The sequence below is a fragment of the Delphinapterus leucas genome, chromosome 16 (genome assembly GCF_059928025.1).
Source record: "Delphinapterus leucas isolate spDelLeu-1000000601 "Yukka" chromosome 16, BTC_Dleu_Yukka2, whole genome shotgun sequence".
NCBI classification, from domain to species: Eukaryota; Metazoa; Chordata; class Mammalia; order Artiodactyla; family Monodontidae; genus Delphinapterus; species Delphinapterus leucas.
Window position 1 is genome coordinate 28,854,994 of NC_143144.1, and position 14,466 is coordinate 28,869,459.

Genomic DNA, 14,466 nt, shown 5'->3' on the forward strand with positions numbered 1-14,466 from the left:
GCATCTTTTCACGTGCCTGTAGATCTGCATATCTTCTTTAGAAAAATGTCTATTCACATCTTCTGCCCATTTTTTAAATCGGATTGCTTATTTTTTTGATATTGAGCTGTATGAGGTCTTTATATAACATTTTGGATATTAATGCCGTATCAGTAATATCATTTGCAAACTTTTTCCATTCAGTAGGTTGTCTTTCCGTTTTGTCAATGGTTTCCTTTGCTGTATTAAAGCTTTTAAGTTTAGTTAATTCCCATTTGTTTACTTCTGCTTTTATTTCCTTTGCTTTAGGAGACAAATCCAAAAAATATTGCAGTGATTTATGTCAAAGAGTATTCTGCCTTTGTTTTTCTCTAGTAGTTTTTTGGTATCCAGTCTTACATTTAAGTTAATCTATTTTGAGTTTATTTTTGTATACAGTGTTAGAGTATGTTCTAATTTCATTCTTTTACATGTAGCTCTCCAGTTTTCCCAGCACCACTCATTGAAGAGACTGTCTTTTCTCCACTGTATACTCTTGCCTCCTTTGTCATAGGTTAATTAACCATAAGTGCATGGGTTTCTTTCTGGGCCCTGTATTCTGTTCCATTGATCTATGTGTCTGTTTCTGTGCCGGTACCATACTGTTTTGATGACTGTAGCTTTGTAGTATAGTCTGAAGACAGGGCTCATGATTCCTCCTGCTCTCTTCTTCTTTCTCAAGATTGCTTTGGCAATTTAGGGTCTTTTGTAGTTCCATATAAATTTTAGGATTATTTGTTCTAGTTCTGTGGAAAATGCCTTGCGGGTTGTTTGACAGAGATTGCAATGAATCTATAGATTGCTTTGGGTAGTATGGACATTTTGACGATTTTAATTATTCTAATCCATGAGCACAGACTATCTTTCCTTTTTTTTTGTATTATATTCAGTTTCCTTCATCAGTGTTTTATAGTTTTCAGAGTGTAGGTCTTTTACCTCCTTGGTTAAGTTTATTCCTGGGTATTTTGTTATTTTGGGTTTTTTTGGTATTTTGTTTTTGATGTGATTTGAAATGAACAGTTTCTTGTCTTTTCTTTTAGTATTTTAAATATTTCAATTACTTACATTCCCCCATGTTTAAACTACCCTGAGAAATCCTCAGCGTGGCTGAATGAGAAATGTACGTACTTGAGATTTCCAAGCTTTAAGTCTGGCTCTGATAAAAATGGTTCTTTGGCTCTGTCTTGGTCTTTCCCCTTTCCTCCTATTCCTGCCTTTTTTTTCTGTTTCAGTTTCCATTTTAATGGATAAAATTGTCTCACTTCACCCTCAATTCTGATTAATATTATCCAATCTCTAAGTGTTAGAATCTACTTTGCTTTTCGTTGGTCCTAGGGCCAAAGAGTAGCAGCGCTAACTCTTGTATCTACTGAAATCCCTATTTTGAAAATTTCAAGATTTTTGTTGATTATATAGAGTATTTTTCTAAAGTACAGCTCTATAAATTATTGGCCTGTTTTTATTACAAACCTGTTACTTGAAAAAAAAATTTTTGTAACAGTTTTGTTTTGGTGATATGATGGTCTGGAACATGTGGCCTAGCAAAGGATATAAATCGAGAAAGAAAAATTATGGTTGGCATCGATTTTAAGTCTGTGCACTCTTAAGCACAAATCCTAAATTGTTTAAATATTAAATATTTACTTAAAGAAAAACAAGAAACCATTCAAAAATGGAATTAATTTAAATTGTGAATTTGCCTCAGTTAAAAGCTGATGGTTTTTTGTGTATTCTTTGTAAAATTAAGAAAATGGAAGTTCTACTGTCCACATCACAATTCTTTTGTGTTGCATTTTAAAGTAAAACACACATACAACATACACATTTGGAATGAGGCCAGATTTAGACTCTGGGGCATACTGTTCTGTACCTTAAATTACAATCAGATGTATTTTAGCACAGATCAAATTTTCAGTCTGAAGTTGGTGAGAAGCCTAATTATTTGACCAGGTTACTATTTATGTAAACCATTCTATGGCTGTCTGTGGTTAATCCACAGCTGGCAGAATGCTAGCTCTGGGAGGTTTTTATTTCATGCTGAAACAGTTTGGGGAGAAACAGGGGGAGGGGGGAGCTTTAAACTCTCCTCATTAAATGAAAGACTAAAAAGCAAGTACATACATATTACTATGGAGACAAGATGCTATAGAAACTGTTCATTTTAATTCTCCAAGTGACATAAATAGCAGAGCAGCTTGGATGCTCATAGTTTGCAAGTGACATGGTATTTGGTTTAAAAAGTAAGATGAAAACATTAAATGATGTTACCTAAGACTAAGACTTGTTTCCTTTTAGAACAGTTGAATATTGGTAAAGAATTAATGGCTTAGAATTTTTAAATGATGAGAAAATTTTATGTTACTGTGATAGGAAAACGTTTTTATTAGAATTTCATTAGCAGTACTTTAGTAAGAGACAATTATAGTATAAAATTCTCTTAATATTTCAGAATTTGTAAGCGCAAGAAACCCTTCAAAGGTGGATCCCAGTACACATGACTCCTGACAGAAAATTAATTTTTTAGTGTTCTTTTAATATTCATTTTGAAGTTTGAAAATAATAGAAAAAAAATCTTGTTTCTCTTTAAACTCTTTGAGTTTGCAAGATAGAAGTGGTTAGTCCCTCAGCTATAAGGGAATATTTCAATAGCTCTTTTGTAACTTTTAAAAGAAGTTTCCTTTACACTTTGATGGTTATTTCTAACATAAGGTAGCTCTTCTCCTTTTCTCGTTCCCATTTCCCTACTTCCTCTGGTTCCTTGCTCTAATTACCCTCCCTCTCTTGCTTTTTCATTCTTCTGTTTCTCCAGTAGATCCTTCATTGAAGAGCAGAAATGCTTAAACTTTCCCTGTTCTTAAAAACAACTCTCCTACTCCCCTTCTGCCACTAAAATTATCTTTTTGCTCTTTTCTTCTCTGTTATCTACTAAAACTAGGGTAATTATCTCTGGAGTCACTTGAATTCAAACTCCATCACACATAAGCTGTAGGATCTGGGAAACCTTTCTTAACTTTCCTATCTTGCCTTCTTTATTCATAAAAAGAGAATAATAACAGTATCCACCTCATAGGTTTATGTAAGGAAAAAATGATAACTAAGTTGATATACATTGAGCTTTTAGTATAGTGCCTGGATTGTAAGAATTGCTCAGTGAATTTTAGATGATTCTATTATTATTCACTGATAAAACTCCCCAAATAATTTATCTTTACCCTTACTTTCTCACCATTCCTTTTTAAACAACTGTCTGTTTTTACCTTCATACCTTAAGTACTTTCTCCTAACCATCAAATCCTGTGATTTTGGCTCAGTCCTTTCCTGTCTACCCATTGATAGCTTCGGTGCCTTTAAGTATCTTCTTAAAGTTTCCCTTGTTGGGTTTCTCTGTCATGGCTTCTGTTCTTCTTGTGTGCCTTCCTCTTGTACTCTACTTTTTTCCTTTCCTCTGTCCCCTGATTTTGGTTCTCCTCTATTCTGTCCTTTGCCCTCTTCTTTTTCTACCTTTTCTTTCTTGGTAATTACAACTCCTCTTTTACCATCACCTTCTTCCATGGCCTTTCTCCTGAGTCCAGCTTTCTGATATATTTGGAAGTCCCTTAACACCTCAAATGTAGTATGACCACAACTAAACACTCTCTTTGACGTCTAAGCCAGATCTTGTTCTGTATTTTTCTATTTTTTTTTCTTTGTTTTTTTGTTTTTTGGCCGTGCCACGCAGCATGTGGCATCTTAGTTCCCGGACCAGGGATCAAACCTGTGCCCCCTGCATTGGAAGCGCAGAGTCCTAACCACTGGACCACCAGGGAATTCCTGGATTTTTCTATTTCTATTAATAGTAGAACCAGATTTTAAACCTTAGTAATCTTTTGACTCTTTTTTCTTTGTCTCCCACATCTTAAACAATTGCTAAGTCCAGTATGTAATACTCCCAGTATGATTTCCTTTTACAAAGCCAAAAGCAGGCTTTTATTGACTGTTGCTGTCCAGAGTAACCTTCCCTTGAATTCTCCTATTAAGCTTGTTATTCCCTTCTTTCAAGGAAAACTTCATTACCCTTCATCCCCACTCCACCTAATAGACTCCTGAACTGCCACTCAAGGCCCTTCGTGTTCTTAACTAAGCTGGGCTTTCAAACTTTTATCTTCTTTTGCGCTTTGTGTACTCCTTCATTTCCTTGCACATCATCCAAACCAGATTTCCATATAAGCATCCATGTCTTTGCTTATACTTTCTTGCATCTAGAAAGCGTAAATATATATTTTAAAAGACTTACTAATGTTTAAGATAAATAGTATTTTTAAATATAGCTTTCCTGACAATAAGAATCCAAACTGTTTGTAAGAAGCTGTAAGGATCTAATCTGCCTTCATTACTATTTGTCTGATTTAAAAGTAATTATTGTCCTGAATGAGACCTTTCAAATATTTTTTCTTATGTAGATTCCTAGAATTCTTTCAGTATTGAATATACAAATCTAATATGAAATAAATAATGTCTTATTCTCTAATGTAATGGCATATATCAAGCATATAGTACTCATGTGATAAACTTTTCTCCTAATCAAATTATTTTTTCTGCCTTGCATTTTATAATTGTATTTTTAAGGTTTACATTATATAGGCTTTTGTATTTTGTATAGGTTTCTTTTATTCTCACTGAGAGTGACTCTGTGGAGATAGCATTTCTAATTTCCCTTCCTTTTTTTCTTTATCCAGGGTTTTTTTCTCACAGTTTCCCCAGAGTCAGTTTTAAAAGTGGCTCACCATGCTTCTGAAAACAACAGAATTTTCACTTTGAATCTGTCTGCACCATTTATTAGTCAGTTCTACAAGGAATCATTGATGAAAGTTATGCCTTATGTTGACATACTCTTTGGAAATGAGACGGTGAGTAATTTTTTTTTTGAAGTACCTGGTTGTTTTGGTTTCTCTTTGTGTATATGTTTAGAAATATATAAATAAAAACTGTGTACTTGAGAATTAAGTAAAACTGCCTCAGTTTGGACCACTCTAACTCAGTATTTTTAGTATTTCCTTCAGAATATACTAATTTCTTACACAGTAAAAAATTAATCTTTTAAAGGATTAGGTTATTCAGGTTTATAATTTACATGTAGTAAAATTCACTCTTCTTATACATTTCTGTGAGCTTTTGCAAATGCATACCTGTCATATGACTGTGACCACAAGCAGGATAAAAAACATTTTCATCACATTTATCAGTCAACCCTTGCCCTCATCCTTAGCCCTTAACATCAACCTCAAATAACCTTAATTAAAAAGAAAATGAGGAGGAGCCTTAACAAAAATAAAAAGCATTGGAGAGCACACAGAAAACTCTTTAATAAGAGCTCACATTTGTAAAACATATGTAAAAAAGATGGAAAGCATTTATAGAACCAGGGAACAATGCTAAAAGTTTGGCAGAGACATTGAAGAATAGAAAAGAATAGAGGCCCAAGAATAATTAGGTTTGCAGAAAATGCTGATGATATCAAAATGGTCTTCATTGTTTAAAAAAACTCCAAAAGTACAGTCAACAGAAAAAGTAATTGGACTTCATCAAAATTAAAAACTTTTGTGCATCAAAGGACACTATCAGGAAAGTGAAAAGACAACCCATGGATGGTAGAAAATATTTGCAAATAATATATCAGTTCAGGGATTAGTATCCAGAATATATATCTTAACAACTCAAATACATCTCAACAAGAAGAAAACAACCTAATCTAAAAATGGTCAAAGAACTTAAATAAATATTTCTTCAAAGAAGATATATCAATACAAAGGGCCAATAAGCATGTGAAAAGATGCTCACCATCAGTAATCATTAGAGAAATGCTTATGAAACCAAAGTAAGATATTACTTGACACCCTGTAGGATGGCTGTTTTCAAAATTAAAAAATGATAAATAACAAGTACTGGAAAGGATGTGGAGAAATGGGAACTCTTGTGCATAGCTGCTGGGAATGTAAAATGGTGCAGCTGCTGTGGAAAACAATTTGGTGGTTGTTCATAAAGTTAAAAAGAGAATTATTACCATATGATCCAGCAATTCCACTTCTAGGTATAACCAAAAAACCTTCAAAGCAGGGATTCAAATGCTTTTACACCAATGTTTAGCAGCATTATTCACAATAGCCACAAGTTGGAAACAAACCAAATGTTCTTCAACAGATGAATAGATAAATAAAATCTGGTATATACATACAATGGAATATTATTCAGCCTTTAAAAGGAATGAATTCTGTTACATGGTACAATATGAATGAATCTTGAAAACATTATGTTAAGTGAAATAAGGCAGATACAAGCAGACACCTATTGGGTTTTCCTGTAAGGATTCCTCTGAAATGAAGTATCTGGAATAGAAAAACTCATAAAGAAGGACAGCAGAATAGTGGTTACTAGGCACTGGGGGAAAAGGGGAGTTGGGAGTTATTTAATGAGTACAAAGCTTCTATTTGGGATGAAAAAAAGTTCTGGAAATGGATAGTGGTGATGATTGCACAACATTGTGAATATATTTAATGTCAGTGAATTTAACACTTAAAATTGTTAAAGTGGTAAAATTTTACTTTATGTATATTTTACCACAATTTAAAAAATTGATTGATTCTACAAATTGGTAAAGTTTGACTAGAACTTAGTACTGTATAGATTATTAAAGAAATTATTTTTCCCTACCTAGAAGAGGAAGTAGTAAAATTACAAGCTACTACCTGGTTACAAGTCATGTCAGGATAACTTTTTACTTTTTTTGTATGATTGCTAGTCATATGAATTCAACAGATATGTAGTACCTATTATGGCAGACCAATAAACAGTAGATGTATAGTATATTTGAGATGATTTGTCATAATATGGATTATAGAATAATAAATATTGGATACAGGGCAATTAGATATATTTGATAGTTTACTGAACCAGTCTCAAAAAGTCCTCCGATAAATTAATAGATTTCTAGTGATATGCTTCAGTGTTTGCTCAAGTAAACTATCAGTGATTCAGATAAAGCTGTATTTGTAGATAAGGCAAACGCACAGAATGTAAATAATGCAACACATTAATAGATACCAAGTAAATTGAATGTCAAAATGAGACTTTAAACAATTTTAATAGTTTGGAAATACCAATTAAGTGATGAAATTTAATGAGGATAAATAAAATGATACCATATTTGATTATAAAAAAGCAAATATGTTATTATGAGCTTTATCTCTTTAATCTCATATTTCATTGTTCTCCTTGAATACTCAAGTAATAATAAACTATCTTCGGTTCTCTAGGAAAACAAGGGACATTTCATTTCTAAATTGCAATGAAGTGTGAAATATATTTCCCAGGGAATACATACAGGATTGCTTTGTCCTTCTCCCCCTCTTTCTCCCTCAAAAGAAAAAAACAAAAAAAAAAAAAGAAAAAAACAAATCTACTGTGCTTAATATAAATTCTCAAAATGTCAGCACTTAGCTAAAACCAAACACACTTGACTCTTATTTTCTGCCTAGTGCCACTTTCCTTTTCATAGGATTGTGTACTACTAATGATGTTTTAAAGCTTTTCTGATAACCTCAGAAAGTATATTTTAAAAAAAGAAGAAGAACTTGTCCACCAAGGCTATCTCTTCACAGATAATGAAGGACAGTGATCCTTGTAAGACAAGAAATAAATGAGATGAGCCCTATGATTAACCCAACTTACCACTTGAAGAGAATTTCTAGGCCATTGCACAGAGGAGAACCCACGTAGAGCTTGGCAGTCTCTTTGAATTGAAGAGATGGAGCTGGAAGTTCAGGAAATCTAACAGCTAGCCAGCTGGAGTTTGCAATTCATAGTACCCAAAAGGAAAGAGCTGCATAGAGAGAGAACACAGGAGATTTGCAGAGTCCCACCCAAGTCTTTCAGCTGAGTACTGATCAGCTGTGAGGAAACTAATGAAGGCTGGGAAAAGAACCACCTGAGAAGATACTAGCAAATAATCTTCAGAGTGCACAGAGAGCCTGTAACCATTCTTATTCTACTAGCTAGAGTAGAGAACCTCATAATTCATGAGCTTCAGAGTACTTAGAGCACCACTGGGGCAGAATTAGTCTAGAGTGAGGCTCCTTTTGTCCCTCCTAACAATATTATCCCAATATGCATACAGTGCCTTGTATTGGATTAAAGGAATTCCCTTCTTTTCTTAGTAATCTGAGGGCTTTTTATCTGGAATGGATGTTGGATTTTGACATTTTCCCCCCGTGATTTTAGCAAATTCAATCCAGTAATAGGATAATTCATCATGACCAGGACTGTAGGGTTGGTTTACCAATCAATATAATTCACCTTTGTAAAAATAAAAAATATCACCATCTTAATAGACACAGAAAAAAACCTATGTCAGAATCCAACATCCATTCCTGATAAAAAGCCCTCGGAGTACTAAGAATAGAATGGAACTTCTTCAACCCAATACAGGACATCCACAAAAAATGTACAGCTGATATCATACTTAATGATTAAAAACTGAATACTTTCCTCTAAGATCAGGGACAAAGCAAGGATGTTCACTCTTTCCACTTCTATTCAGCATTGTACTGGAGGTTCTAGTCAGTGCTAATAAGCTATGAAAATCATCGAGATTAGAAAGGAAGAAGAAAAACTGTCTCTGTTACTAAACACCATGATCATCTTTGTAGAAAAATCTTTTGAAATCTACAAAGAGCTATTACAAATAAAAATGAGTTTAGCAAAGTTGTGGGATACAAGATAAACACACAAAAACCAGTTGCATTTCTATATAGTAGCAGCAAACACGCAGAAATTGAAATTTAAAATTACTATTTCCATTACTATGAAAAGATATAACATACTTTGGGATAAATCTAATAAAAGATATACAAAACCTGTATACTGAACACTGTAAAACATTGTTGAGAATAATTAAAGAACTAAGTAAATGGAGAGAGAGGGCATGTGCATGGATTTTAACTCTATTGTGAAGATGTCAGGTCTCAAATTGGTCTTTGGATTCAACATAATTTAATTTAAAATTCCAACAGGTTTTTTGTTTGTTCATTTTCTAGAAGTCAACAAGCATATTCTAAAATTAATATGGAAGAACACTGGACTAAAATAGTCAAACCAACTTTGAAAAAAAAAATCAGAGGACCTACACTACATGGTGTCAGGACTTATAAAGCTACAGTAGTCAATACAGTGTGGCAGTGCCCTAAAGATAGGCAAATAGATCCATGGAACAGAGGAGATAGTACAGAAATAGACCAACTGTTGATTCTTTAAAAAAATTTCAGTAGCAATTCTGTAAATAATAGTCTTTTTAACAAATTATGCTATAGCAATTGAATATCCATATCCAAAAAAGCAAAACTTCAGCCCATACAACATGCAACAACTATTTAGGTGTCCAACATTAAAAAGTATGACCATACGAGATATTTGCACGAGCTGCTAGAACTGTCATACACTGCTGGTGAGAATGCAAAATGGTACAACTACTTTGAAAAATAGTTTTCCAGTTTCTTACAAAGTTATATATAACCCACCATATGACCTAGTTGTCCCCCCGCAAGAGAAATGAAAGTATGTGTACATATAAACACATACACAAATACTTGTAGGAACTCTTATTTGTAATATCCAAAGTCTAGAAGCAACTCAGTGTCCACCAACTGGTGACGGGATAAGCAAACTGTGGTATATCTATATGCTAGAATACTAGTCCATAAAAGAAATGAAGTATTTATACATGCACCAACATGGATGAATGTCAGAAGATTTATACTGAGTGAAAGATGAGCTGCCAGACAAAAAGTACATTCTGTGTAACTCCATTTAAATTAAATTCTAGAGAATTCAAACTGTAGTGACAGAAAGCAGATTCATGGTTGCCTGGGAAGGAGTTGTGCTGTGAGGCAGTGATCACAAATGGACATAACAAAACTTTTGGACGTAATGAATGTGCTCCTTATCTTGATTGTGGCTGTAGTTTCAGGACTTTATGCATGTGTCAAAACTTATCTAATTAGATACTTTAATTTGTGCAGATCATTATATGTGAATTATACCATATAAAGCTTTTTTGAAAGAATACGTACTGTGTGATTCCATTTACATAAGTTTAAAAATGGGGAAAATTAGAGTTGTTCATATAAAAAGCTCTAAAGAACCAATGTTAAATGAAGACATGAGGGACTTCCCTGGTGGTCCATAGAAAGTACTGCTGACCTGTGAAAACCACAGGGGGTTGGGTTGCCACCTCTAAAGGCGATAAAAATTCTGCATATAATTTATAGTCGGCTCCCTGTACTCATGGTTCCACTGCACCTGAGGTTCCAACCAACGGCAGATCCTGTAGTTCTGTAGTATTTACTGTTGAAAAAAATCTGCATATAAGTGGACACGTGCAGTTCAAACTGGTGTTGTTCAAAGGTCAACTGTGCTGAGTTTTTGTTAGGTAGTGTTGAAGGTGTTCTTAGCAGTATTGATATTATTCCTCTCTTAAGTTTCACTTAACTAACTTGCTTGAATAACATGTACTCTCCATTCCCTTGATAAAACATAATAAGTAGTGCCAAGTGAATAAGGAAAAACTATTACGCTATTAGGCTGTTCTCTGATAGACCAACTTCTCTTCCTACAAATTTGCTTTTAATGATTATATAATCTGATAAAATAGAATGAGTGCAAATAGAGTGAGAATTAGTTTAATGAATTAAGTTTGGGTACAAAACTCAGTAAAGACAAATTGCTTTAAAAAGTTGTTCTTGAATTAGGTGTGGGCATGAAAAGTTTTAAAGATTAAAGGAAGAAGAAACTATAAGTAGCTGCACTCAGGAGTACTCCATACAAGTCTTCAAGTTTTGACTCTCCTTTAAAGAAACTAAAAGTGAAATCCATAAACCATGAATTATGGATCTGATTCTATAAGAAAGGCTCTAGAATATCAGTCAGCATACACACATTAAAAGTCTTGACCCTACTTTAAATATTAGCAAATGATATATCATTATATATTAATAAAATGTTTATAGACTTTTTAAACTAAATTTTTAAAATTTAATCAATTTGCTGATTTATTAGCTAACTACTGTTCCTTCCATTTCCTGAAGGATTTGTGTAGAAATACGAGAAGATCTTTTAAATTTTTTGTTAGAGCCTAAAAATGTTTTTTACAAAAATTGTGGATTCATTTTTCTCAGATGTTCTAATAGTCACTAACACTGACCAATTTTACTATAAATCAGCAAGTCCTTGTTCTGAAATCTAGAATAATATAATCCCAAACATTAATTTTAGATATTCTTTTTTTTTTTAATATCCAGCTCTTTTTTTTTTTTAGGTGTTGGGGGTAGGAGTAATTTATTTTTGCTGTGTTGGGTCTTCGCTTCAGTGCGAGGGCTTTCTCTGGTTGTGGCAAGTGGGGGCCACTCTTCATCACGGTGCGCGGGCCTCTCACTATCGCGGCCTCTCTTGTTGCGGGGCACAAGCTCCAGACGCGCAGGCTCAGTAGTTGTGGCTCACGGGCCTAGTCGCTCCGCGGCATGTGGGATCTTCCCAGACCAGGGCTCAAACCCGTGTTCCCTGCATTAGCAGGCAGATTCTCAACCACTGCGCGACCAGGGAAGCCCGATAGTTATTCTTTTCATTGTTAACAGGCTCAACTGTAATGCCTTACAAGCTAGACTTTTTTTTCCTCTTCTTTCACCCCTACTGTTTCTTTTCTCTGTTTGATTTGCCCAGGGAAAAGGGTATTCTTCTCTAAGGAATATCTGAAAATATTTGGTTGAGCTCATTCTGAAACAAAGTAGAAGTATTCACAGGAATACCGATACTCCATTAATATGATAAAAACAAAGTATAAATTATTAACTGATGTAATTTACTTTTTTCTTTCATCACAGTAAAAAATATATAACAAAATTTACTATTTTTGAGTGTATAATTCATCGGCTTTAAGTACGCTGACAGTGTTGTGCAACCATCACCACTGTCTATTCACAGAACTTTTTTATCTTTCCAGAACAGTAGCTTTGTACCCATTCAACAATAACTGCTAATTTCCCTTTCCCCCCAGTGCCTGATAACCACTATTTTACTGGCTTTCTCTATGAATTTGCCTATTCTAGGTACCTCAAAAAGTAGCATCACACAGTAGTTGTTTGTCTGGCTTATTTCACTGAAGATAATGTTTTCAAGGTTCATCCATGTTGTAGCATGTATCGGAGTTTCCCCTTTGTATATCCATTCATCCATTGATGGATATTCAGTTTGTTTTTACCTTTGACTTTTGTTAATAATGCTGCTGCTGCTGGTATACAAGTATCTGTTCAAGTCCCTGCTTTCAGGTTTTTTGGGTATGTAGAAGTGGAATTGCTGGATCATATGGTAATAATCCTCTTTTTAACTTTTTGAGGAACCACCAAATTGTTTTCCACAGCAGCTGCACCATTTTACAATTCCCACCAGCAATGCACAAGGGTTCCTATTTCTCTACATCCTTGCTAACACTTGCTATTTTCCATTTTTTTGGCAATAACCATCCTAAGGGGTGTAATATAGCATCTCATTCTGATTTTGATTTGTGTGACTTGCTTTTAACTGAGATTCAGAAACGCATAGTGATAAATTTTCATGTTGGCTCAATGAAAAATTCTTGGTAACCTGTTAAATTGCATTTTATAATTTTAAACTACACATCTGAATTTATTGGTTGTCCTTGTTAAGGTAGTTTTGAAACTACCATAATATATAAATTATTTAAATGTTACATTGTATTTTTAATTTCTTTCTGACATCTTCAAAGTTTAAAGCATTTCCCTTCTGCGACAACCATTTGTTACCTAGACAACTATTTGTTACCTAGACTCAGCTTAAAAAAGGACATTCTACATGCAGGTAATTATATTCATTGATGCCTGCTAATGCAGTCTGCTTTATAGTCATAATCTAGCAGTACATGACTAAAGAACTTGATTTTTCTTGGTTTTCATTTTTATTAAGAACTTTTTTTGAATAGTGTCATCTTGCAAATGGTTCTTAAGAGTAATACTTTTCAAGGCTCCATAATGGCTAGATAATTAACCTGCCAGGATTAAGTACACTCAACTTTGCTTCAGGATACTTAACTCTCAAACAAGGTCAATTATCTCATGATAATAACTGCTTTGTCAAGAGTTACCACTTAATTCCACAGTGAAACGTCACATTACCAGTACAATGCGCTTTTAAGATAAAGTTTAAACAGTAAAATACAGCTTGAAAATTGGGCAGAAGAATTCGGTTTATTTAATTCATACATATTAAGAATGCTACATTTTAGATAAAACTCTCCCACATAGACCTAGTGTTTGAATCTCACAGATGATTTCTGTTTATAATCTGTTTCATCCCTCCTTCTGCTGGCATTATTCCCACATTGTACATTTTCTTGCAGGGAAATCCATTTTAAACCTATTGATCCTACAGAGGATTCAGTATGTTAAAAACCTCTAGTGCAGACTAGGAAAATTGAAATTACTGTCTCTTTCCTAAGCGATGATTTAACTTTTTAAAAAAATATCTACCTTATCAATGAATGAATTACAAAGCAATATACAAAATTCTGCAATTTTGTTGTTGTTTCTGTTGTGGCTAAGTAGCTCTTAAATCATATTGGTATAGTGATGTATAGCCAAAAACAGGAAAGCTACATGATGCATCGGGACATTCTGAAAGAAACGTATAATTGGCTTTAATTACTTGAATCCATGTTTTCTAAACCTGAGTAATGGCTGTGTCTCCTTATAAGTAAACCCTGATCATCTTTTTACTAAAGCAGATGGATTAGGTTAACTTTTTCTTCTTTTATATAGTTTGCTGGGAGAGGAGGGGGACATTTATTGATATTTATTGTTTACACTCTTAAATCCTTAATCTTTCTAATAGCCATTGATTCTTTTTAAAATAACAAAAATTAATAATTGGAAAACAGCAATAGTGCTTTAATTGTAAATAACCTTTGGTAAACTCTGTCTTATCTGAAATAGTCTGTCAGTGTCTATACAAAGATGTAATTTGCTGTTTCACTATGAAAATCTGTGTAAATCTTTAAATTATGTGCACCAAATATAATAAGTGCTATGAATGCATACATCTTCATTCAGATAGTCTCTCTTTAGTTAGGAGACTTACTGTTCTTTATAAAGGTATTATTTTTAATTATGGGAAAAACTTCCTTTCTCTCTCAAGTCTGTACATTTTATCCTCAGGGAATTCCTTTTTGAATTGTTACATCTTTTTGCTAAATCTAATTCCTTAGGGTACATGATTTCCAAACATTTTCAGAGAGGCAGGCTGTCACCAGATCCATATTCTGACAGTAGAAGAGATGGTCTTTTCTTTCCTCATATCAAGGTGTTTCCAACATGAATGTGGGGAATAGGGCTGTACCTAAAATGGTAATTC

General features: G+C 33.8%; 1 protein-coding gene across 9 annotated transcripts in view; it reads left to right on the plus strand.

The window, feature by feature from the left end:
- ADK (adenosine kinase) overlaps window positions 1–14,466 on the plus strand; it is a 491,846-nt gene that overhangs the window by 340,152 nt on the left and 137,228 nt on the right. For all 9 annotated transcript variants that reach the window (XM_089897732.1, XM_022590941.3, XM_089897734.1 and 6 more), the window contains one exon: window positions 4,734–4,904. In XM_089897732.1, the coding sequence (XP_089753858.1) occupies window positions 4,734–4,904 (171 nt within the window). The remainder of the gene's footprint in view (window positions 1–4,733; window positions 4,905–14,466) is intronic.